Source organism: Diadema setosum, chromosome 2, assembly GCF_964275005.1.
Source record: "Diadema setosum chromosome 2, eeDiaSeto1, whole genome shotgun sequence".
Lineage (NCBI taxonomy): Eukaryota > Metazoa > Echinodermata > Echinoidea > Diadematoida > Diadematidae > Diadema > Diadema setosum.
In genome coordinates this window covers 18,415,617-18,440,547 of record NC_092686.1, presented here as the reverse complement: position 1 = coordinate 18,440,547, position 24,931 = coordinate 18,415,617, and the positions used below count along the sequence as shown (strand labels likewise).

The following is a 24,931-nucleotide window of genomic DNA, read 5'->3' as shown; positions in this document are numbered from 1 at the left end:
TGAGAGAGAACACACAGGCGACGTATTACGACAATGGCTGAATCACTCATAAGTTTATTTGTCAGTGCAGGACTGAGTGAACAAAAAGCGAAAGAAACGGCTAAGAATGAAGTTTTAGCCAGTAACTTCAAAACAGTCATTGAAAAGGTACGTTTATATATTTGATCGAGTTAATTTAGTGCGGGAATTCCAAAATTTGACCGCATTTATGCACGCACGTACATGTGTCGTTGATGGTATCCCGTACCGCTGGAAATTCGGCTTTGCCTTATAAATGAACTATGATTTGTTACAAACTGCGCACAGTACTATTGTATTGTTACGGATCTGGCTGCTGTCGTGTCCAGTTATTGCATCATGTTTTATGTTGTGTTATTTCATGGATCTACCTGAATCAGTTACCATGATTCTAACGTTACATGCAAATATGCATTAATCGATGGTACACTGTATGGTGCTAGGTCTAGTTTTAAATAACTTGGAACGAAATATCAGTCTGTATCTTGTCGTGGGGGATATGTTCCATGCAGAGACTCCGTCTGGCTCGATGGAATCCCCCGAGAGCTGTAACTTGTTAGAATCTAAAGAGTGTAACGTTAAAGGTCAAAAAAATGATAAAAGACTCCTCTGGACAGACAGATTTTTCTGTCTCGTTAACAACTTGACCAACAGATCGGTCTGTATCTTGTCGTCAGGGATATGTTGCGCGGAGACTGCGTCTGCTGAGTGCTGGCTTCACAGAATCCGAGTTGAGGAAAACTGTGAAGTCAAAAAATGATAAAAGACTCCTCCGGACAGACGGATATTTCTGTCTAGTTAACAACTTGGTTTACTAGGGCCTAACTATACACAGCCCAGTCGCCGCTGTACATACGTAGCGCGACAGGGCTGTACCAGCGAAGCTCCAAACACGAAGAGGGTCCAACGATCGCATGCGATCAGATTGAATTTTGATACTTTAGATAATTTTTTTGTCACTTCAAACTCATCTGACGAACAAAATGATAATGAGACTTCATATCTATGCTATGAATATTGAAATTTAGATTTAATAACTTGCCTAAAATGATGGTTATATGCAGCATGTGTGAACGGTTCACGAACGGTACATCGTCTTTCACGCCAGGCCATTTCCAATATCCGGGAGGTCATATGATCTGAATGCCCTTTCAAAAGGTTGCGCTGTCGACCGTGCTGCTACACCAACACACAAGCAGCGCATCGCACGCACGCAAAAGATTTCCGCAGAGATCAAGGCGCCATTTTGAATTCTGCAACGAAGAACCCTGACGGTGTTAGGGAATCCGCCAGAAAGTATAATTTTCTGGTTCCACGGACTTATCACGAGGGCTTTCAATGGACTTACGAACCTTCTGTAATACAAGCATGCATTTAAGGTGAGTAACGTTTGGTAACGTGTACATTGTTTACAAATAACGTATAAATTTTCATAAGTTTTGTAGTTGTGTTGTGGTTCCCCACTATGAAGGTGCCCGCTCGCTGGTCAGACGCTGTATTCGCGTAGCGTATTGACAGCGTCTGGTCGGGCTAACTAGGGCCCTACACATGGTACAGCTAACGTTTAATAGACAGGAGCAGTCATGCACTCTTATGGCCGTTGGTAGGCCTTACCTCATTCCCCGTATGCCATGGACAAGTTGATATCTTATGAACCACCATGCACTGAGCAGCTGCCGAGCTTCTCTTGTTCTATAGAATGCCGTTTGACAAGTAAGGTCGCTAAAGCCCACCTCACACTGCGATTTTGACTAATGTTACATCAGCACATGTAGCGATAGATAGCTTGCGATGCGTTTCCAACAAAACATTCAATACTGAGTGATATCACGTGCCATTGCTGTCTGTTGCAGGATTATCTAACTTCACATGCCATTGTATTTGTATGATTTTAAGCATGCTTCTCACTGCAATCTTTTGTGATACAGTGTCACATTGCAGAAGATTGTCAGATGGCGCAAAGTGTGAAGTAGGTCGTTCTAGATTTTTTTTTTTTTAATTACACTGTATTTCACAAAATTTCATCAAGGACAGTGGACATACACCCTCTGCAATAGGTCAAATATATAGTGATCCCTCTCAAGATATAGACTAAATTGCAGAATCCGTTCATTTAAAATCATATAAAGGCCAAAGGTTTATCTGTGTTGACTTGCGTTTAATGCCATGCACAGCACCTGTTCCATCTCACATGGCGCACGGAAGGGTATCCTACGAGTATTTAGAGCAAATGGCACGGCGTACTGTAAGTGCTTTTATTACATACACACGCTTTTGACACACACACACACTGCATGCCAAAACATGAAATCCCACACACAGTACCAGAACACACATTCTATCAAACCTGCGGTGCTTGGTACATGTAGGTACCGGTACTCGAATTCGCATGCACTGCTCGACAATGGTAAAATCGTGTATCAATAGTATAGAGCTCTAAAGTGCATGATTGCCAAAACCTGCATTTGTAATCACTTGACGGAAAGAGTTCCATGGCCATGCTGCGGGAATGGTTTGATCAGGGCCACATTGGCGATGTAACAAGATCAGATCTAGGCCTAATATCGACATCAGGTTGTTGTTGCAACAAAATCTGACCTTAGCTTTGGAACCACAGTATTCAGCACCAAAGTATGGGGGTTGAATTGAAATAGGCCTGGATTTCTTTTGGAAGGGTGGTAAAATTCTACTACAACAAACAGAATTAAACCCTATCTGCTTAGCTATAGCATGTAGTTTAGATCCAGAGCTATCCTACCTTAACCCTAAACTATTAAAGGCTATTTTCATGGAGCATGCAGATGCTTTGTGAAGGATGTGAATGTCCAAAAATGGCAAAGTCTATCATTGGCATTTCAGTCTGCAAAAGATCGCCAAACTGGCACAGATGCTCGGTAGCATAGTCAACTGTTCGCGCACATCATATTTTAGTTCAGCAGGGCTCGAATTAATCAAGGCCATCGACGGCCATCGTCGATGCCTCCTTGGTTAGCTGTGATGCCCCTCAGAAAAATTATATTCTCAAGACCATGAATATACCTACCCTTTTTCTCTTGGCCATCATGCTCCTGTGGTCGAAGGTGTGCCCGTTTTCTTTCGGCCGTCATGCCCCTCTGTTTGTTATATTGTTTTGGGGTTTCGTAGTGACAAAGCCAAGTATTTTGGGCAGGAAAATTAGCGGTAGCAGAAAAAACTGCCTGCCATTTTTGCTCGCTGTAAGCTACCTGCAGGTGACTGGTGCGTGCTCCAGGTGTAAAACACAGTGAGGAATCATGAAGAAAAAAAACACAAAAATAAGAAACACACAAGAAACAAAACTAAACAAAAAGTGCAGTCAGAAGAAGGTAGTTTGACTGCATGTGAACCCATCTTGACAAAAAATAAAAGAAGAAAGAAAAAAATCCCATGATGGCAAGGTGCCAGACTTGGGGAAGTGGGAGGGGTTAAAGTAGGAGACCAGAAACTATGCACACCGGCGCATTCCTGGAGGTTATAAACAGTCTGGGGTCTAGGGAATGAACAGGGAAAGAATGTTTTGAGCTAGCTCAAGTTGAAGACTCCAGGCAAGACCACTGACAGGATATCAAATGTTATGATTCTTTAGTGCTTAAAATTATTTAATTGGCCCCAAGTAAGGCTATTTCCCCTCTTTTCTTTATTTCTTTTCTGGATTATCTCCCACTGCCGGATAAAAAAGTAAGTTAACGATGTCAAACTCAGAATGACCAATTTTGCTCTAACTATTTGTTCTCCATTCTGTATTATTTTTTCCTGAATTATCCCCCACTGGTGACTGCTCCTGTCCATATTTCTTTTCTGAATTATCCACCAATGCAAAAGAAAAGGAAAACAAAAAGGAAATAGTGTGTGTGCGTGTGTTATATTGCCATTTTGGTACCGAAGTGCCTTACATTGCGCTACTTGTCATTTGAGAAAAATAATGGCCTTGGTGCTCTTTTGACCAGAATTAGCTGCCCTTTAAAAGTGGCCTTAAAGATAATAAAAAGTTTTGGTACCTCAAAAGTGTCCTTGAATTTCCTTGTCTTAGTTTGTGTTTCAGGTTAAAGTACCTTTCATATAACTAACACTGTGAGACTTACTCGCCCCAAAGTGCTCTCATGTCTTAGTAATCATGCAATTAACTGCGACCAGCAGCCCCATACGCATAGCGTAATCGGGCTTCGCATTGTAGCATTCAGGATCATGACAGATTTAGTATCGCAGGGTAAATGTCAACTTTTAAATCCCATAAATTCTTCAATTTGAAGACTTACCAATTAAGTTGAAGTATTGAAAACAGGCTTCGGGCAACGTTTGGTTCTGCCTATAGTCCCTTTCTGTTCGAATTGATGACTGAATGTGACTCGGTCGACAGGACCTTAGGAGAGCTACATACAGTACACTGAATACTACAGCCAGTGCCTGTGAACACATCCCATGCCATGCGCACAAATTTCAAATCCATGAACGGATAAGATGTTTGTGTGCGCATGCGCTGGCCATGGTATCCAGTGTATGTAGCTCTCCCAAGGTCCTCTCGACCGAGTCACATTCAGTCATCAATTCGAACAGAAAGGGACTATTGGCAGAACCAAACATTGTTCGAAGCCTGTTTTCAATACTTCAACTTAATTGGTAAGTCTTCAAATCGAAGAAATTTTTGGATTTTAAGTTGACATTTACCCGCGATACTAATTCTGTCATGATCCTGAATGCTACAATGCGAAGCCCCATTACGCTCTGCGTATGGGGCTGCTGGTCACAGTAACCTATGCGTACAATGGGCTGCACGCTGCTGGTCGCAGTCAGTGGTTTCGTACAATATTTATCGACGCTGTCCAGCGTCGGCTCTGGTACGAAACCATTATTGCATGATTACTAAGTCATGAGAGCACTTTGGGGCGAGTAATTCTCACAGACAACGTACTTTAACCCGAAACACAAACCAAGACAAGGAAATTCAGGGAAGCTTTTGAGGTACCAAAACTTTTTATTATCTTTAATGCCCTTTCGAATGGCCTTATTGCCCCTTGAAGTTATGGGGTATCCAAGACCACTTTGCCCCAAGCTAAAAGTGCCCTTTTAAAAATGGCCTTGACCTTCAAAAATTTTAATTTGGGTCCCAAGTTCAGTGAGAGTTTCAAGCAATTTTTGATTTCTTGTGAACGTTTCCAGAATCTTGGGTCAGGACTTGCTCATGATTTGTTTTCTAAAATGTATTAGGATGTGCATAATGTTTGTAAAATGTTAGTAAAACCCAAGATAGATCCAGGCAGTTTGGAGAATATTTCGCATGTACACTTGTACGTCCTACAAAAGCAGCGAAGTTCATTCAACTGTTTGTTTGCCCATGATGGTTGGAATATTTGTATTGTTTTCATTGAAGTTGTATGTTCTTTGTGTGTGTCAACTGGCCGTAGTCAGCAATGGTACACATGACATTCACAAGAAAGCCTTACTCTAATTATTTGACTGCCTCCATCTTTCCAAAATAATTGCTTATCAGCCCCCAAAACAAGTACAACATATATCCTGTTGTATAAACTTGTACTGTAGAAGTGGAAATTTTTTGCACATTTCTCATAACATGAAACTAGCACAAAAAATAGAAGCAAGCTATTTTTTGCTTGTTATATGTAATATTATGTATCTTTGATCTTGAGGTTGGCATAGTGAAGGGGAATCACTGTTGTGTTATTTGTAGTTTTCTTTATGTTTGCTAGTCCTGTAGTGTTATTGAACGGGCTAAATGTTTGTAATGCAGACCAATTACCTTTTTGTGCTGCCAAAGCTGAAGTGGTGAGCTTTTTGAGATGGTCTGCTAAATTAAGGTACACAAAATTCATCTTACCTGGCCAAGTGCAAAAAAAAAAAATTACTAGCACAAAAATTTTCACTTTTACAGTACTAGTGGGAGTATGGTCAGTGTACAGAGATGAGCATGAAACTATAATGAATCGGGCCACAAGATCCAAGCTCAGGAGCCAAACTGAAGTTTTCTACTTGATTTGAAACACTTTGACTAAAGTCAATTTTGTCCCATGGTTCAGAAGGAATTTATAGAACTTTGTTAGTTCACAGGTGTACTTCTTGTGAAATATTGATATTTTGGCACGCTGCTTTAGTTAATATTTATTTTGAAAGGAGTCGCTGTGCCATCTCACGCCTTATCTGGCAAGCTACAATCCTGTCTAATATCAGTTCTTGATAATGTCAAAATATTTATTGAAGGCAAAGCAAAACAATGGAGGCGGTGAGCTTGGCAAGGCTGTTGGCAACTTGCTGTACCATCTCAGCACAAGACTGAAGGACAAGAAAAGAGCAGACTTTCTCATCGGATATATCACTTCCAAGAAGATAGCCACTGAGCCTCAGCTTGCAGGTCAGCACCCACCATCAGAGTGCAGACACCATGAATTTCATTGTTACTGGCAACTTTCATTATCAAGTTTTATAGACAATCCTTTTCTGTTTCCTTGATATCAACAACTATCCAGAAAAAGGAGAATGTGTTTAGGATGAAAGGAACTTTTCCATTATGCTAGTAGATGTTTTGTCAAGATGTAGCAATAGAGTAAAGAACAAAATGGCCCCATCGTTGATTATTTCACAGCTGAAAAACTGAATTTTACATATATAATCAAAGATAATCTACAAAATTTCATTTTTTTTAAAGTATGCATTCCTTTAACTCATTATTGACATATATATTATGAGAATGTTATTCCTCCTGCTTTCTGAAAGAGGTAAGGCAAGTGTTCTTTTATTGTGCTAGAAGAATGAAAATATGTTGAATTTTTCGTAATATTTTCTTCATACCCTTGTATCGTATATGATCTTACAAATTATTGTAGTCTTCTCATCCAACAATGGCAACTCTAAAACTTGAAAAAAAAATCATATCTTTGGGACAGATTGTCTGATTTTTTTCAGACTTTCATTGATGTGTTCTACTAATGTAGAGCTTTGCCTTCACTCAATCGACAATTATTTGGGCTTCTCTCTCTTTTGACTGAATTATGTATATTGAAAGCGTTTAAAAGTACTACAAACAGTTGATCATTCAAGGCGCACACATAAAAATCAGGAAGACCAAGAAGTTGATTATCAAATAGTTGGTAGCAGTGAGCATTATATCCTATATAACAAAAATGCTTGTGAAAAAAACCCAAAATGAAACCAAACAGAGCAAAGCAAAAGCAAAAAGGGGAGAGGATATGCTTTACATACAAGCTCAGCAGAATGGCAACCTGATCTTGCATCTCAGTTTATGCCATATTCCATTTACCTATATTTCTGAGTGTGTTTGTCCTGGCTTCATTTTCACAGCTGCCCTTGAGTACATCAAGTCACATCCAGTAGATCCCATCAGCATGTCGGAATTTGAGAAGGCGTGTGGTATTGGGGTGTCAGTGGACCCAGAAGACATTGAAGATGAGGTAAGGTTGAGTAGGGTGTAACTTATATATGCTTACCAAGCTGAAGTATCTAAGAAGTTGAATAATTTTTGGTGGTCAAAAGAGATCCTTGTTTAACTCTAGAGAGCTCTCCTCCATAATCCAAACATGAGCACACAGCAGGGAATTTGACTGTTGCAGATTGTAATTACCAATAACAATTTTTGTGTCGTAGGATTTACGAAATATGTTGCCATTTTAGATATTTGATAATAGCCTTATCTCATGATATTGAATGCTGCCTTTACATTGATACTGTAAGACTCTTATCAGCCAAAAAAAAAAAAAAAAATAGATGAATAAACAAATGAAAATAGAAAATAAGTGTGTCTTGCCTACTTACTCTTGTGAATCGCCTAGAAATCAGTTGAATTTTTTTTTTCCTTACTAAAAGATGAAACTTGTGCAAAGGATCTAGTGATTGAAAAGACACCTCTTACATGCATATGTATGTACATCATATGATTTTGTGTATCTTTATAACATGCTAAGCCTTCTCTTCGTTGTAGTTATACCCCCACCACACATAGTGTGAAGGGGGTATATAGGAATCACCGTGATGTTGGTCGGTCGGTCTGTTGCAAAATCTTGCGTCGCGAACTCCTCCTACAGTTTTGAAGCAATTTAAATGAAACTTAGGGTAAATGATGATATTGAGGTATAGATGTGCAAGACATGTTTTTTGTGTTTGTCGGACAATGCGTTGCCATGGTAACCAAAATTTTACCAAAACCTTGTGGATTGAATAACTTCCACAGTATTCAAGCAATCAATTTCAAAATTGGTATCTATAATGATCTATAGGTGTAGTTATGCAAGACACTCTTTGTGTTTGTACTTGACAAAGCGTTGCCCTGGTAACCGCATGTTTTCTTCAAAATCTACAACTTCCACAGTATTGAAGCAATTGAAATCAAATTTGGTAGGCATTATGGCCTTGAGGCATAGATATAGAACACATAATTTTTGTGTTTGTCAGACAAAGCGTTGCCATGGTAACCATAATTTTACCAAAACCTATTATTGTGTACAAAATACACAATAATCTTACTCCTCTTTCAGCACAGGACTATATTATCAAACAGGCTACTTAGTTGACGAGAGCCTCGCAACCACACTCCTATCAGGTACCATACTCGAGAACTGAATCGCATCGCCATTCGTTCTTTCCAAGAACTGTAAGGAACTGGAATTCCCTGTCGCCAGAAATTGTTTCAGCACCATCTGTGGGATCATTTCGAAACCATCTAACGGTTGATCACAGTGGCTAGTTATTTTCGTCAAATTTTATATGTGCTTGTAAATATCTGTAAATAAATTGTATTATAATGTAAATAGCACAGTCTGCAAGAATCTTCAGTCTATTGAAGGAGGCAGACTTAATCGGAAGAAGAATAAGAACCTTGTGGATTGAATAACTTCCATGTCATTCAAGCAATTAAGGTCAAATTTAGTATGTATGATGATTGGAATGTGTAGTTGCGCAAGACACCAATGTGTTAATATAAGAAAAATGTGTTGCCATGATAACCACTCATTTTTGTATCAAATTGAACCATTTAATCTATGAAGGTGAAATTTGGTGTGTATGATGCTCTTAAGTGTAGTTTTGCAAAATGTCCTTTGTATTTGTATCAGACAATGCGTTGCCATGGTAACCGCATGTTGTTGTTTTTTTAAATCCTGTGGAGTGAACTTCTTCCACAGATTTCAAGTAATTGAAACCAAATTTGGTAGGCATTATGACCCTGAGGTATAGATGTGGAACACATAATTTTTGTGTTTGTCACACAAGCCGTTGCCATGGTAACCACAATTTTACCAAAACCTTGCAGATCAAATAACTTTTCCATCATTCAAGCAATTAAAGTCAAATTTAGTATGTATCATGATCTAGAAGTGTAGTTTTGCAAGACACCAATGTGTTAGTTTAAGGAAAATGTGTTGCCATGGTAACCACTCATTTTTGTATCAAAATAAACCATTCAAGCTATGAAGGTCAAATTTGGTGTGTATGATGGTCTTTAAGTGTAGTGATGCTGGGGGAAAGCATGTTTCCATTTGCTGTAAGTTTTATACTTGGTGTCAACTCTGTAATTGTACAGTAAACTAAAATTATTCTGTTTCTAATTCGACAAGTGCACAAATTTGGTATTAACGTCATTGCCCTCATGACATCACATACTATAAAGCAACACTAGGGGCGGGGGTATTAATCACCTTCAGTGATAATTCTAGTGTATACAGTGTAAAGTACAACGGAGCTTTCTGCATATTGAACTATATTTCATCATCCGTCTGCTATATTTCATCATCCTTCTGCTATATTTCATCATCCTTCTGCATGATGTACTCCTGATATCTTGAATGTTGCAACTGTACAGCTCCATATGTTTCAGTATTGTTACTGATGTTATTTTCTATGATTCCACTCTGTGACTCCCAATTGCCTGAGATGTCCTCTGTTTTTTAACTCAAAAATATGATTCATGCTATTATGCAGTCTTCATGACATAGATTTGTCCTATTTATTCACCATGGTAAAGATTTAATCCATAAGAAAGAGCACGTCTTGAATTTAGAATGTTTCTGTTATGCTTCCCTAGGTGGAGAGGGCAATTAGTAAGCACAAGGATGGCCTGCTGGAAAAGAGGTACCAATATAACATGGGACTTCTCATCAGTAAGTATGTTACATCAGTGAAATCAGTTCTGTGTCACTTCTGGTAAGCACAACTGAGGATGAGGGGAACATTCTTAATGTTGAAACCCCACATTTTCAAAGATAAGGTGCACTTTAACATTCAACTTTAATATTTCGGTGTACAAACTCGCTTATATGTATGAAACGTGCTGAATGAATGTTAGTATCATGGGGGGGGGGGGGTGTTCATTAGTTCCTTTGTCATTCACAAAGTCCTTGTTGAAAGAGTGGCATGAGGATGTAATTTTGTTTAATGATTACCTAATTCAATTTACATGACATCATATGCAAGAATCAAAATGCTAACATTTTATTCATTGCTATCGTAGCAAGATTGCAGCATGTTCTACGAATTGTATTACACTTAGTTAAGCTGATTCTGATCTTGCTACAGAATGTGCTGCTGTTTGTTAGTTTATGTGTTTGTTTTCAACAAAGAACTGAAAACATTTTGTCAAATGTTGTCATCTAGTTCATTTTCGTGATAATTTGGCCACTGTTTTGCAGGTGAAGTACGTCAGAAACTCAAGTGGGCCGATGGGAAAGCCATCAAGAATGAGGTGGACATGCAGGTTCTCATCTTACTTGGCCCCAAGACAGAAGCAGACATGACCAAACCTGGCAAGGTACAGAATGGATGCAGAATATCCTTTGGTCTTGTTTGTGTTCAGTTTTAAAACAATGAATCGTAAATATTGACTTTGTGTTCATTGCTGACTTGTTGACCTCCATGCAAACTTGGCAGGTATTATTGCCAGTGTGATAGAATACGCACATGGACACTGCCCTCTTGCATTCTTGCATTATTTTTTTTTCCTGCTTTCTTTCTTTTTTTTTTTGTCCCCGCCGAACGAGTTCGAGCAGGGGACTATGAAACGGGCTCCGTACGTGTGTGTGTCCGTGCGTCCGTCCGTGCGTCCGTCCGTCTGTCCGTCCGTCCGTGTGTGATCAAAATGTTAAATTTGCTACTTCTCTGTCATTTATGAGCCAATTTTGATTCTGTTTGCTTTATATGATAGCACTACATGGGAGCTTTGAAACTTCTACACAGAATTTCAGTTGTGACCTTTGACCTTCACTTTTGACCTATATTGTACATTTTGCTACAAAATGCTACTCCTTCGCCATTTCTAACCCGATTTCGATTCCGTTTGCTTTATGTGATGGCACTAGGTGAGGGCTTCAAAACTTCTACACAGAATTTTGACCTTTGACTTCTTTGACCTTTGACCTTGATTTTTGACCTATATTGTACATTTTGCTACAAAATGCTACTCCTTCGCCATTTCTAACCCGATTCGATTCCGTTTGCTTTATGTGATGGCACTAGGTGAGGGCTTCAAAACTTTTACACAGAATTTTGACCTTTGACCTTGATTTTTGACCTATATTGCACATTTTGCTACAAAATGCTACTTCCGGTGGGGACATATATTACGCACCGCGTAATTTCTACTTTTCCTTGTTTTTTTACACTTTGAACTAGATAGGTTAATGTATTCTACTATTTCATGCATCTGCTATGAAGGATAAGGGGCATAAAATTCATTAAGACTGTCTTGCCTGGCTGAGACACCCCCTCTCAAACTTGATATCTGGAGAGCCTTTTGGAGAGAGTCCTGACTTATGGGTAGCATTTTTATGAGGAGCATAGCTGAGCTGATTAGGTTTGGACTGAAGAATATAATGTCAAATGTGATGAAAAGTCTTTTAAATGCCAAAATTTTGGGTTACCCCAGTGAAACATTAGCAGTACATGTGTGTATTGATGTATGATGGCTGATGAGGTTCCATGCTGTAAAAAGTCATTGGACAAAGTTTAAACCTGAATGGCTGGATGTTCATCTTATGGTGTCTTCATGCTTTTCAGGATGGCAAGAAGGAAAAGTCATGTGGTGAAGCCAAGAACAAGTCCAAGCAGTCCAAGGAGGAACTGAAGAGGGCTGAGCCGGAGAAGGACCTGGAGTCACCAGCAGAACCTAAGGCACCATTGTCCATCAACCAACTTATGGGGGAAGCAGTCAAGTTCCACAAGCCAGGTTTGTTACACATGTCATGATGAACAGTGATGAAGTCAGTGGAATGTTGTATCCGAATGAAGCATGAATCAATACAGGCATGTAATGAAAAGAAGATTTTAAATGTTGGTGTAATAGTAGTCATGAGATGGAAAGGGTCGTGGATCAACACTTAGTCCTAAAATTTTTGGTGGGTACTTACAACCAACAAACAGTAATTAACTGTCAGGATCATCTGATCTTAATCTGAGTAGGAAACTAAGCAAGGAATATCTCATCACAATTCACCTCATTCATTCATTATATTCGGACAGAAATTGGAAAGGTCAGAGATCAGGAGGTTATGTCTGAGAGTTCTTGTTTTTTCAGTTTCCAAAACAAATGCCAAATCAATGTGAAACTTTTAAAGAATGTCATATTCAACATAATGTGTGGTGATATTTGTCCCCGCCGAACGAGTTCGAGCAGGGGACTATGAAACGGGCTCCGTACGTGTGTGTGTCCGTGTGTCTGTCCGTCCGTGTGTCCGTGTGTGCGTCCGTGTGTGATCAAAATGTTCAAAATGCTACTCCTTCGCCATTTCTAACCCGATTTTGATTCTGTTTGCTTTATATGATAGCACTACATGGGAGCTTTGAAACTTCTATACAGAATTTCAGTTGTGACCTTTGACCTTGACCTTTGACCTATATTGTACATTTTGCTTCAAAATGCTACTCCTTCGCCATTTCTAACCCGATTTTGATTCCGTTTGCCTTATATGATGGCACTAGGTGAGGGCTTCAAAACTTCTACACAGAATTTTGACCTTTGACTTCTTTGACCTTTGACCTTGATTTTTGACCTATATTGTACATTGCCTACAAAATGCTACTCCTTCGCCATTTGTAACCCGATTTTGATTCCGTTTGCTTTATGTGATGGCACTAGGTGAGGGCTTCAAAACTTCTACACAGAATTTTGACCTTTGACTTCTTTGACCTTTGACCTTGATTTTTGACCTGTATTGTACATTTTCCTACCAAATGCTACTCCCTCGCCATTTCTAACCCGATTTCGATTCCGTTTGCTTTATGTGATGGCACTAGGTGAGGGCTTCAAAACTTCTACACAGAATTTTGACCTTTGACTTCTTTGACCTTTGACCTTGATTTTTTTACCTATATTGTACATTGGCTACAAAATGCTACTCCTTCGCCATTTCTAACCCGATTTCGATTCCGTTTGCTTTATGTGATGGCACTAGGTGAGGGCTTCAAAACTTCTACATAGAATTTTGACCTTTGACCTCTTTGACCTTTGACCTTCATCTTTTTACCTATATTGTACATTTTGCTACTGAATGCTACTTCCGGTGGGGACATATATTACGCACCGCGTAATTTCTACTTTTCCTTGTTTAGTTATAGATTGTTGAAAGATGTGGAAATTAGGGATTAGGAAGGCTGTGAAAGGGGCCTGCACTATTGTGATGAACTTGGTATCTTTGTTCGTCATATGAAGGCCGCAAGGTGAATGTAGTTTTGCGGAGATGATGACAGCTTTTTGTGGTTAAATTTTGCAAATGAACAGATTGGCGTAAGCCACCAAATTTCAAGTAGCTGGTAGATGTTGATCCCAAAGTGTCAGGTCAAATTTTGTTTTGGGATATGATATGAGAACTTTTCAGATAGAGATATATCTTTCCACTTTCCAGTAAAACTCTTCATTGAAAAGAACTCTTTATTGAAAGTATATCAACATTATTCATGCTTTCCAATGTTTTCATGATTATTTGCAGGAGAGAACTACAAGACTGATGGATACGTCACCACCCCGAACACCATGCAACTCTTGCAGGAACATTTGAAATTAACAGGAGGCCAGGTAATTTGGAATGAATGCTTTGCAATTTGTTAATGAATTGCTGTACATGAAATCCACAGAGCAACTAGTTATGTAACACTGGTAATTCTCACTCTGAGTCCATATACTAGACAGCTGCGTGATTAAGATTTAATGTGATGATGTCATAATAACACTTTCACAAGAGACACTGCTTGTTGAAATGTGTCAAGAAGGGGGTAAACTACCTTCCATGTGCTCTTTGCACACTGCTCAAACCAGCACACTGTCTCCCTGGTGCCCAACCCAGCACAGAGCTCTGTTTCAAATGAACCTATCCATTTACAATACTGGCAAGCTTGCAAGGTGTACCTGTGTAACTTTGTTTATAGCACATGACATCAGTATGTCCTGGTATGGATTCCAATATCATTTACAAAGGTAAAGGGCTAAAAGATAGTCACCTTCAGGCTAAAGAGTTACATGAATTACTTCTTTGCTGTGTCATTATGAGCTACAAAGATACTGATGCACTGATATCAAAATAATAGCAGTATCTGTGTAAAGAAACAAACAAAATTCCATATTGTTAAGTGCTTGTGACCTTTTAAAAGGAGGCAGTCATGGTTGGCCTAATTACAAGTGTGCTTCAGTGTTATGTTGGAGGGATGTGTAGACAGGCCCATATCTCGATGTACATTGTAGTGGCTGTAGAGAAAATCCTATCTCATAGATATCTGCTGCATAACAAAACATGTTTCTTTGGCTTCATGCATAATGTTAGTGGCACAGTGCACTGTTGTTTTTTGGTGTGTGTGTGTGTGTGTGTGTGTGTGCGTTTGTATAAATCTAGTTTTAGTGTTCTACCATTAGATATTTGTGAATGAAGCATTGATTTGAATTCCAATTTGTTGTTGTCATGATCTTTCCTTTGCTGATGTTCATGTAGGTGCGAACACGATTTCCGCCTGAACCTAATGGCATCTTGCACATTGGTCATGCCAAAGCCATCAACTTCAACTTTGGCTATGCAAGGGTGAGTCTAAATGAGTAGAGTCAGAAAGTTCTTTGTCAGTGAAATGTGTCTGTTCAAGTGGCTCATTCCTAATGCCAAATGAACCCCAAAGAATAAAGAACAGGAGAATTTCTGTGAAGTGTGAATTGCTGCTGGACTGCTGCTAAAGCAAGTCAAACCAGGAAAGTGTGTAAAGGTGGTTCAGTCCTTATTTGTTACTTGCTTAACACATATATTTGTAGCAGGAATGTGGAGTTCATTGCCAAGATAAAAAAGGCAAACGAAGTTAACATTTTGATTAGAAGATAGCAGAGGTAGTATCCTTCATACAAGCCTTGCTTATAGTCATTCATGTTGTCAAAACTGAAAGTTATCTCATTTGCAGGAATAAGAAAAAAAAATATATCTTAAAATACAATATTTCATTCAGCACCGAAAAAAAAATGAGATACCCTTGAATTGCTTCGAGATAACTGTAAATGTTTGTGACATGTCCCAGTCACTTGATTGCCACAGGAATTTGATATGAAATTTTCCCCCTGTATTTTTAATTCACCATGTGCAATGATACTCAAGGCAATGGATGGGATTACCTTCTTGAGGTACGATGACACAAATCCAGAAAAGGAGGAAGAGAAGTTCTTCAGGGGTATCTACGATATGGTCACATGGCTTGGATATACTCCATATAAGGTCACTCATGCCTCCGACAACTTCCAAGAGCTCTATGACTTGGCTGTAAAACTTATCAAGAGGTAAGCACTTTTTGTGAGGTTTATGCACATGGATTTAGTCAAAGCACAGCTTCTTGTATTACCATTGTTCCTCTTCCTGTTTTCAGCTAACCTGAGCCAAAAACTTGAATCAAAATTCTGTTACTGTACAATGTTCAAGTATACTTTAATGAAAGGAATAAATCAAACAAACAGAATGGTGGAGGTTACATGAATATTGGTCATGAAATACAAATGGTATGTGACTTAAATGTCACATGTTTTCACCCCAAATTGATACTGGTTTAAACGACATGCACAAATTAGAATTGAATTGACGGCCAGCGCATAACCGGAGATGTGTGCGCACAGAGATGTCTCTTTGCGTGTGCGCCTGTGCTGGCCGTCAATAATTCAGTGTAGCTCTCCAAGGTTCCTCTCGACCGAGTCACATTAAGTCATCAATTTGAACAGAAAAGGACTATTGGCAGAACCAAACGTTGCCCAAAGCCTGTTGTCAATACTTTAACTTTACTGTTAAGTCTTCAAATTGAAGAAATATTTCGATTTTAAGTTGATATTTATCCGCGATGCTACCCGATCATGATCCTGAATGCTACAGTACGCAGTCCCATTACGCTATGTGTATGGGGCTGCTGGTCGCAGTTACCGGCGGCGGTACTATGATGAAGCTGGCGCTGGCGTTTCTTCCGCGGTTCAAGTTATACTGTCGTAATTTACCACCGTCAGACATACTCAACAGTCTCGGACAACAAGAGAGGCAATAATTCTGAAATTGACAGACTGATTTCAGATTGTTTACACTCAGAAGTTGAAAAAAAAACGATCGCGGATTGTGATAGCATTTGGCAGCAGCAGACGTACCTGTATGCCTGATCACTCTGATGACAATAGCCAATGAATTGTAAATGATTGGGTGGACACTAATAAGTACGGCAGTATTACAATACTATGATATTTCAATAAAATGAAAATTTTATAACACTGCAATTATTTTACATGAATCTTTGACGGATTTTATATAGATATATACCGAAGATCATTTGAATAAAGGAATACAGCATTTGGCAACACCACTCCTAAAACAGTGTACGGACTCCTGCGGTAGCGCCAACAAGGCAGACCTCAGCAGGCATGCGGATACCGCGCCGCAGTCAGCAGTGCAATGTGAGATCGATTCGTAGCTGGGCTGCACTCGCGGTGCTCCGCTGAGGAAAGTGAGTCTGTGACGTCACACGCAATGCATAACTTTTTTTTTCTTTTTTTTTTGTATTCGCCCTTTTGGGCTCTCCCCTAACAATACGAACATTACAAACATATTTGATCACATCATTTGGTGATCCTTGACAACAAAATTACAATAGCTCACTCGGCTGTAACATAATACTTGGGGAGGCCTCGGGCAAGGCTGGCCCAGAAAATGGAAATATACATATATACACTACTATCCCGAAAGCCACACAACATAAGTAAGAGGTCATGGATAGGGGGGAAAAACAGGGAAAGATAAAGAGAGAAGAAAATGGAAGGCACCCCCCAGGTAGGAGCCTCAGGTTGTACTCCAACATCTCTTGTATCGGCGTCATTGGATCTCGGCGTTATTTAGATCTGCCGTTGAGCGCCAGCCTTGTTGTTTCGGTCGGGGCTGCGACGCCACATAGCTCGTAAGGGGCCGTCGGCATGAACAGCACCAGATGGTACGCTAAAGCCGTGGTCAACTCTGTGGTCAACTCCGTCTTAGTGCCCCATAATTTCGGTGGCAGGACCGTGGTCAACTCTGTGGTCAACTCTGTCTTAGTGCCCCATAATTCTGGTGGCGGGACTCAGAGTGACAGCCAGCCGTTCATGGCCATCGACTCCTTTCGCTGTTTGGCGTCATGTCTCTCTAGCATCGCCGCAGCATGACTGATCATGCAGCCTGGGTTAGATGGCAACCAGGCAGAGATCCCGGCTCATTCCACTCCACGCAGTCTGGTATTACTCTGGTACTGCTCGTGGCTCTCGTGGCCTGATTGCGGTTGTGGATATGGCAGGAGTTATTGGAGACCCTTCCATATGTGGAGGGGGGTGTCAAAAAGAGTATGGGTTAATTAAGTTGAGCCAAAAAGAAGTGGGTGTGAAAGTGCTCCCGGGATTGAACCCAACAGTTGAGTGGCCGCGGAGCGGAGGGGAAGGGGGGTCGGCAAGAACCTATCTCAGTCAGTCGCGCCCTGACTGTGCTTTAAACATGCGATAGATTCTCGCCGAACCCTCGAGGGATCTAACGACTAACAGCTTCGTATCTGCCCGCGATAGCCCGGCGCTCCGCAACGTGCGCATGGAGGCTTCAGCAAGAAGCCCCCGCCAGTTGATGGTGAGCGTGGAGAACTCTGGCTGATGTTCAAAGTGTTTCAAAACGTAATCACTAATGCCTGAGTTCTCCCGGTAGTAGGAGACCTTCCGTGCGTGTGCCGCAGCAAGCGACGACACGTTGGCGTCTCCCACCACCTGAACGTCCACCACCATTCCCCGATCGCCGCGCCCCATGATAATGTCGGGTTTACGTATCCCAGCTGGGGTGGGCACGGTCGGTTCGCGTTGAACGTTCCAACCATGCTCCCTCAGCTGGGTCACGAAGAGATCTAAGACCCGATCGTGGCGTTTGGTTCGCCAGGGCGCGACCACCGGGCAAGACTGGAGGATGTGGCCGAGGCTCTCGACCCGACCACACCCCAGATCGCACACCACAGGAGCCCCCGGACGACCGCGAGCGGCCCTCACCCGAGTGGTGGAAACACCAAGACGATGCTTAATCGCTGTGACATAGTTGGAGCCCGAAAGCAGGAGGGTTCCGTCGTTGACCCAGTCGTGGGAGGACCTAGCGGAATGGGGTTCCGCCAACCCAGCCCCATCAACGGACTCGTGCAGCATCCTAGCCCAGCTGCGGGCCGAGGCCCTCCGACCCTCCTCCACCCCGGTCTCCGAGGAGACCCAGAATGGAAGAGAGCGAGGGGCCTCTAAGGCGACCCGCGACACCCGATCGTCTGGGGACTGGGCAAGACGCTGCACGATTCCTTGTCGCAAAGTGGAACAGCGGACTCGAAAGATGGAATACCGAGCCCGCCGTCCCGGATCTGGGCGTGGAGACTTGCGTTGGTCGAATCTTTGGGCAGATGTAAAGCCCCGCGCACAAATTTTCTTGTCTCCTTGTCAACCCTACGAAGGGTTCCATTTTTCGCACCGCTCAGCACAAGGCTGTAGCGGTGCCGCGCCGCCAGAACATTGACGAGCGCCCAGATCTTCTGCTGCGGCTTCAGAGGGGCTCGCTTAAGCAGCGACAGGTCACTCAACCAGCGAGCTAAGGCCTTCGACGGCCCCTCCGTCCCTCCGGCTCCAACCGACACGCCCAGGTACTTATAGAAGTCCCCGGGCCCCATCGCCTTGATCTTCCCGCCACTCGTGTCGAAAGTCAAGTTCTTGTCGGTCACCCACTTCTTCCGCTTGGGGTCACTTACAATCGACATGGTGGCACACCTAGAGAGTCCTATCTCCAAGCCAACCTTTGCAGCCCCAGCTTCCAGGCGTCGAAGCTGGGTAGCCAACCCTGTGGCTGTGCTAGCGAAGATGACAATGTCGTCTGCAAAGGCTAGCTTGGAGATTCGACTAGGCCCCAATTGGACGCCGATGTTTTCATCCAATTCGGCTAGGGCCCAGTCGAGAGTGATGTTGAAAAGGTAGGGAGACAAAGGGTCTCCCTGCAGGACTCCCCTTTTACAGTGTACCACCGTGTCAAACACCGTGGTGGTGGCGTCGCCGTATACGCCTTGGATGTACTCCACCAACGGTTTCGGCAACCCCATGCGAGTGGCGGCCGCCAACATAGCCTCGTGTCCAACGGAGTCAAACGCTTTCCGAAAATCAATAAACGCGCAGTGTGCGCAGCACAGCAATTTCTTAGTTTCTTTGATGACTCCATGGAACAAGGCCAGATTGGCCGCCGTTCCGTCCTCGTCAGTGAATCCCTTCTGGTAGTCCCCGACAGGTGCAGCAGAGCGTACTCTCCAAGCCAAGATCCTATGGAGGGTCCTCGTGACCACCGAGGTGATCGTGAGCGGCCTATACTCACTGGGGCCCTCCGGATGTGAGGACTTGGGGATGAGAACGGTTCTTCCCTCTCTAAGCGCGGAGGGGAGACCAAAGACCAAAAATCCATTAAAAAGCCACTGGAGTTTAAGTGTATTGACCTGGGCAAGGTCTTTTAGTACTCTTCCATCCCGTCCAGTGGCGGTTCCCTTTTTGGAGGCCTTAATTGATTTGTTTATCTCATCTGCAGTCACTTCACACCATGTTGCTGAGGCATCAGCAACTGGGGTAGGGATCTTGCCTTGGTTCGGAGGGGCGGGTCTTCCCAAAAGATCCACCCAATATTGTTCCGTCCCCTCCGGGAAGGACGTGGCCGCACCTGGAACTTTTCCGTCCAGAATATCTCTGCATGTGCGGCCCCTATCCTTCTTCCAACTCTGCTGAGTCTGTCGGTACTTCCATTGGGATTTTCTTTTCTTAGTCCCGCCCTGCTGGTCGGCCCAAGGGGCTGCAGGGCGGCGTCGTGAGGTGGCGCTCGGGAGCCACTCCTCCAGCTTGCCCATCAAGAGGTCCTGAGCTCCCTCTGGGGAGGGGACCCGAAGGCCCAACTCCCCAGAGATCCTCACAAAGGCCTCTTTAGGGGTCACCGGTGGAGCGACTCCCTCACTCGAAGCACGCGTTGGGCTCGAGCTATCATCCGTATCGGCCGAGACCGCAGCGGCGGCCTCGACCGATGTCTCCATGGAAGAAGAAGGGCCAGAAGTTCCTTCCGTGGCTTGCTCGAGCCCAGGTTCGGCTGGGTTTGCTCCCACATCCGAACCCTCTTGGCATCTCATTTCCCTGAGGAGGGCCGAGTACCTGGCGTTTTTACGCCGCATGCCTTTAATGGCTTCGATGGTTCTGTGCGGCAGTATTTTGGCAATAACCTGATTGATGTTGTATACAGAAGCGGGTGCGGAAATCTCCGCACTCGCGGCCAGTCTCAGCTCCTCCTCATCCCACCTCATCTTTGGGCGTGCCCTGATGGCGTCGGCCACGCCCGAATGGTATTCGTCTGGGTGGGACTTCCGCTCGTGCTGACGTCGACCTGCGTATGACTTGAACTTCCGACAACATATTGGACAAATAGAGTTGTCCTGGTCGACGTCAGCACCATTCTCGAAACCGGTGCCGCTCATACTGTGGTTATAAACGAAACGGTTAGGTAACGAAACAACGGAAATAAAAGAAAAGATAAGAAAAGAAAAGAAAAGTGTGTGCCCCTAATTGTAGTCCTAAATTTGGACTACAATAACAAAACAGAAAGAATTTGAAAGGGCACACAAACACCAAACAAATTGGTTAAGGGAGATCTGCCGTCTACGCAAGTTAGACGTTGCCCGGCGGGGCCACGAGGAGGCTCTCCCTTAGTAACTATGACTCAAAAACTCAGGTAACGAAAATAGAGTGCGTCAACAAAGAGAATTGGAAGCGAGCAAGGGACGCACTCGCAAATCATAAACTTAAGAGAGTCATAGTTATGCATTGAAGAAGGGCTGCTCGCGACGGATTCAAACATGAGGAATTACCTTATTTTTCAAAAAAATCATAGTAAATGTATCTGATGGTCTTTTCTCGTCGGGAAAAGGGTAATAGGTTCATGAAATATTGTTCTTTACACTGGAAACGGCTGATGATCGTCCGGACTTCCCCTTTAAAGACAAACTCAGTAATACTAACGTGTTTGTAATAGTGGAAGTATGTATTATCTTTCAAACAGGGGCCATGCTTATGTTTGCCATATGAAGTCAGAGGACCTGAAGGGTTTCAATGTTCCAGACTCACCCTGGAGGGACCGCCCCATTGAGGAGAGCCTTCGCCTCTTTGAGGTAGACCACTGCACTGACTTGGAATTTTATTTGTGCCTTGAGCCTGAGTATCTTATCAGGTTGAACAATGAGTCATGATTGAGAGTTCATGATAATAGAGTTTGACATTAAAAGCCTACTATAGACTAGAATATTTCCTGTCATTCTGAAGTAATTTGGAGGCAAATTGGAGGGACTCTTTGTTAGTACATCTGAGTTGGGTAGGGTAGGCTAAGAAGGAAATGGTGTCCACCTGCGTAACCCAAAGAGCAAAATTTTGAATATTGTGTCTGCTAGCGTATGTACAAGCAGCATGATGTATGTGCAGCGCATGTGGCAAAATATCCTGCAAAAAGAATATCAGCCCGACATGCTTTGCAGTAAAACATGCTCATTAAGTACATTTGGGAAAATTGAGGCAAACGCCAAGAAGCCACACTACTGCTATGTCAGATTTTTTTTTTTTTTTTTTTTTTTTTTGGGGGGGGGGGTGAGACTAATTCTATTTAGGAAACTATTTCAGGAATGCTTAGGAACGATTTAAAAATTACCTCTAGTTTAAATTATTTCGGGGAAAATACTAATAAAGACCTCATAGATTCACTGTGCATTAAACATTCTCTTTATTCTCTTTATTGACTCCTGTCTGTGGAATGTCAAAGATATTCTGCAGGAAGGCTGTCAGTGAGACACCATCCAGAGAGCTTGAGGTCTTCTAATAAGCCTACATCATTCTCATCATACCAAAATGTGTGGTCCAAGGAGATTTCACCAAAGCACAATATCATAATTATATCTAAAGCTGAAAACAGTAGTGACAGCAAATGATTTTGTCTTTATAGCTATTTGTTTTTAGTAAAATTCTACATGATGTATGATTCACATGAAACACGTGCTTATACTGTTTTTATTTTGTTTTGTTTTGTTTTATTGTTTCTCCCATCTCAGGATATGAGGAAAGGGAAGTTTGAGGAAGGGGAGGCCATATTGAGGATGAAGACCACTTTGGAGGAAGGCAAGAAAGACCCGGTAGCCTACCGCATCAAGTATACCCCCCACCACCGCAGCAAGGACCAATGGTATGTACCATGCCACTTAAGCCTATGCATCAAGGTCCACAACAGTATTTCACAATGATCTACAACAGAAATTGTTAACATGCATGCTGACAAGAAATATTCTAATACCATATTTCTTAAAATCACTAGCACAATTGGAAGAGGCTTTCACAAGCTTTGCTTTTGCAGTTCCTTCATATTTCACATGTTATAGGGAATTGTCTTTTATGTACATATGCTGACACACTTTCTTGTTATGACCAACTTTATATCATATTTTGTATTTTGCTAACTGCTTGTTTGTAGTTTTGTTTCTTTTTTGTTAATGTACAGATGTGAAGTGAAATATGAAAGTAAATGTGCTGGAACTGTTCACTGTGTCTTGAGTGTAAGACCAGTGCAGTTTCAGTAATTCAATTCAATTAAAAACAAATAGATCTCACACGCTCATATTGTGCATAGTTAGTGAAAGTCATATTTGAGAATTGATGGGAATGATTTGTAGTTTAAGTGAGAGAACATTGCAAATAAAATACATTTTCCGTATATGCAACTTTGTTCTTATTAGAATTATTCTTATGTCATTGGAGCATTACCCTCTTTACTGCCAATTTATTTTGTGCTCTTTCTGTGCATACTTCTCTAGGTGTATCTACCCTACATACGACTACACACACTGTCTTTGTGATTCTATTGAGCACATCACACACTCGCTCTGTACCAAGGAGTTTCAGTCAAGGTATGTACACCCTGTGGCCGGCCATACCTAAAGATTTGGCTTTGTTGTTTTAATGACATTCTTTCTATCCATAGAGCTTGTTTCAGATACATTTCCATGATAATTGTGGTTGTTTGTTTGCACTTTTTTATATAACATGGAAAAGAAATGCTTTGTTTTACATATAGAGTATCTTGTTACAGTGAGGTCAGTAGATTTCAAGCTTTGAGATGACGGACCACTGTATAACAGGACCTATTGATTTTCAGGTGAAAGTTGCCAGCTCGCTTTATAGTAGACATGTAAGCAATGCCCACAGGATTTGTCCTCACTATATTTGAAGTTGGGGTGTTTTCTGTGGTTTTCACTATGAAGCTAAGATAGTGGTTGTCATGGAGTACAGCACCTTTGCAACCTTTAACGGCGCCTGTGTGAAAACCACACAAAAGTCTTGGTGGAGTTTGTCAGGAAGTTATGGCGAAGTCTCCATTCACTGCCAGGAGGACTCCAAGTTGCCTGGAAAATTCGTGAAGGCAAGGGAATGTCCCTGGTGGCTCTCAGTGCACGAGGGCAGGCAATGCTCAGATACATGGGGATAATCCTGATGTCAAGAAGTACTTGGTTTCCGTGCAACAGCTTGAGCTGTTAGTGAAAAGTCTCTTTAAGAAATCTCCTGACAGTGTTTGGGAAAATAAATTGACCAAAATCCTTGCTCACACTGTAGGCAATCTTGGCCAGCAAAGTGTTTGTACATGTACATGGTTCTAGTTGTCAATACTTATCAATAACTCTCACCCTACGTATATGCTAGCCTTTTTGTGTCCTGTACATACATCTTTCATATTTTATAACAAAACATAAATTATTCTTTGCACACAAAATACAAAATAGTCAGCAATGGCCACTTCGTGTATCTTGAAAATGTCAAATGTTCAGGAGAGTGAAAAAACATGGCAGCCCAAGAACTATACCAATTGGGATTGCCTTTCTTCTGACAAGCCCTGGTGGCTTCATATTTGGGGTAAGACAGCTAGGATTTTGACAGGACCTCACTTTACAGATTATTTGAGAATTAATCCAAAAGGGTGATTTTCACCAAAATATGAGATACAAGGTGCTTGTCACCTCAATGATGAGATGATAGTCCAGTCAAAATACGACAAAAAGTGGGTTAACCCACAACTAATTGCAACAGAAACGATTCCACTTGCATATGAACCGGAGGAGCTATTAAAATAACATATTAAAAGTTCCCTAAAATTCGAGTGGTGGATCAGTGTCTAATTTGCATAAATTCAAAATGGCCGCCATACAACCTATTTATGCCTATATCTCGGGATATATAACCCACAGAAAGTAAATTCCGGTGTCTAAACCAATGTTTTATAGGTCAAGGAATACAGATATGTTATCTTTATCAACTTTCAAGCATCCCTTTATATAGTTTTTGCATATATTTGCATATAATTACATACAA

General features: G+C 41.8%; 1 protein-coding gene across 1 annotated transcript in view; it reads left to right on the top strand.

Annotated features, from left to right (window-relative positions):
* Positions 1 to 24,931, top strand: part of LOC140246210 (glutamine--tRNA ligase-like) — a 43,328-nt gene continuing 18,397 nt past the window's right edge. Inside the window, exons 1-12 of the mRNA XM_072325660.1 lie at positions 1 to 147; positions 6,250 to 6,400; positions 7,348 to 7,457; positions 10,082 to 10,157; positions 10,686 to 10,804; positions 12,049 to 12,217; positions 13,977 to 14,062; positions 14,970 to 15,056; positions 15,612 to 15,790; positions 21,591 to 21,699; positions 22,627 to 22,757; positions 23,383 to 23,475. Of these exons, the coding sequence (XP_072181761.1) occupies positions 34 to 147; positions 6,250 to 6,400; positions 7,348 to 7,457; positions 10,082 to 10,157; positions 10,686 to 10,804; positions 12,049 to 12,217; positions 13,977 to 14,062; positions 14,970 to 15,056; positions 15,612 to 15,790; positions 21,591 to 21,699; positions 22,627 to 22,757; positions 23,383 to 23,475 (1,424 nt within the window). The 5' untranslated portion in view covers positions 1 to 33. The remainder of the gene's footprint in view (positions 148 to 6,249; positions 6,401 to 7,347; positions 7,458 to 10,081; positions 10,158 to 10,685; positions 10,805 to 12,048; positions 12,218 to 13,976; positions 14,063 to 14,969; positions 15,057 to 15,611; positions 15,791 to 21,590; positions 21,700 to 22,626; positions 22,758 to 23,382; positions 23,476 to 24,931) is intronic.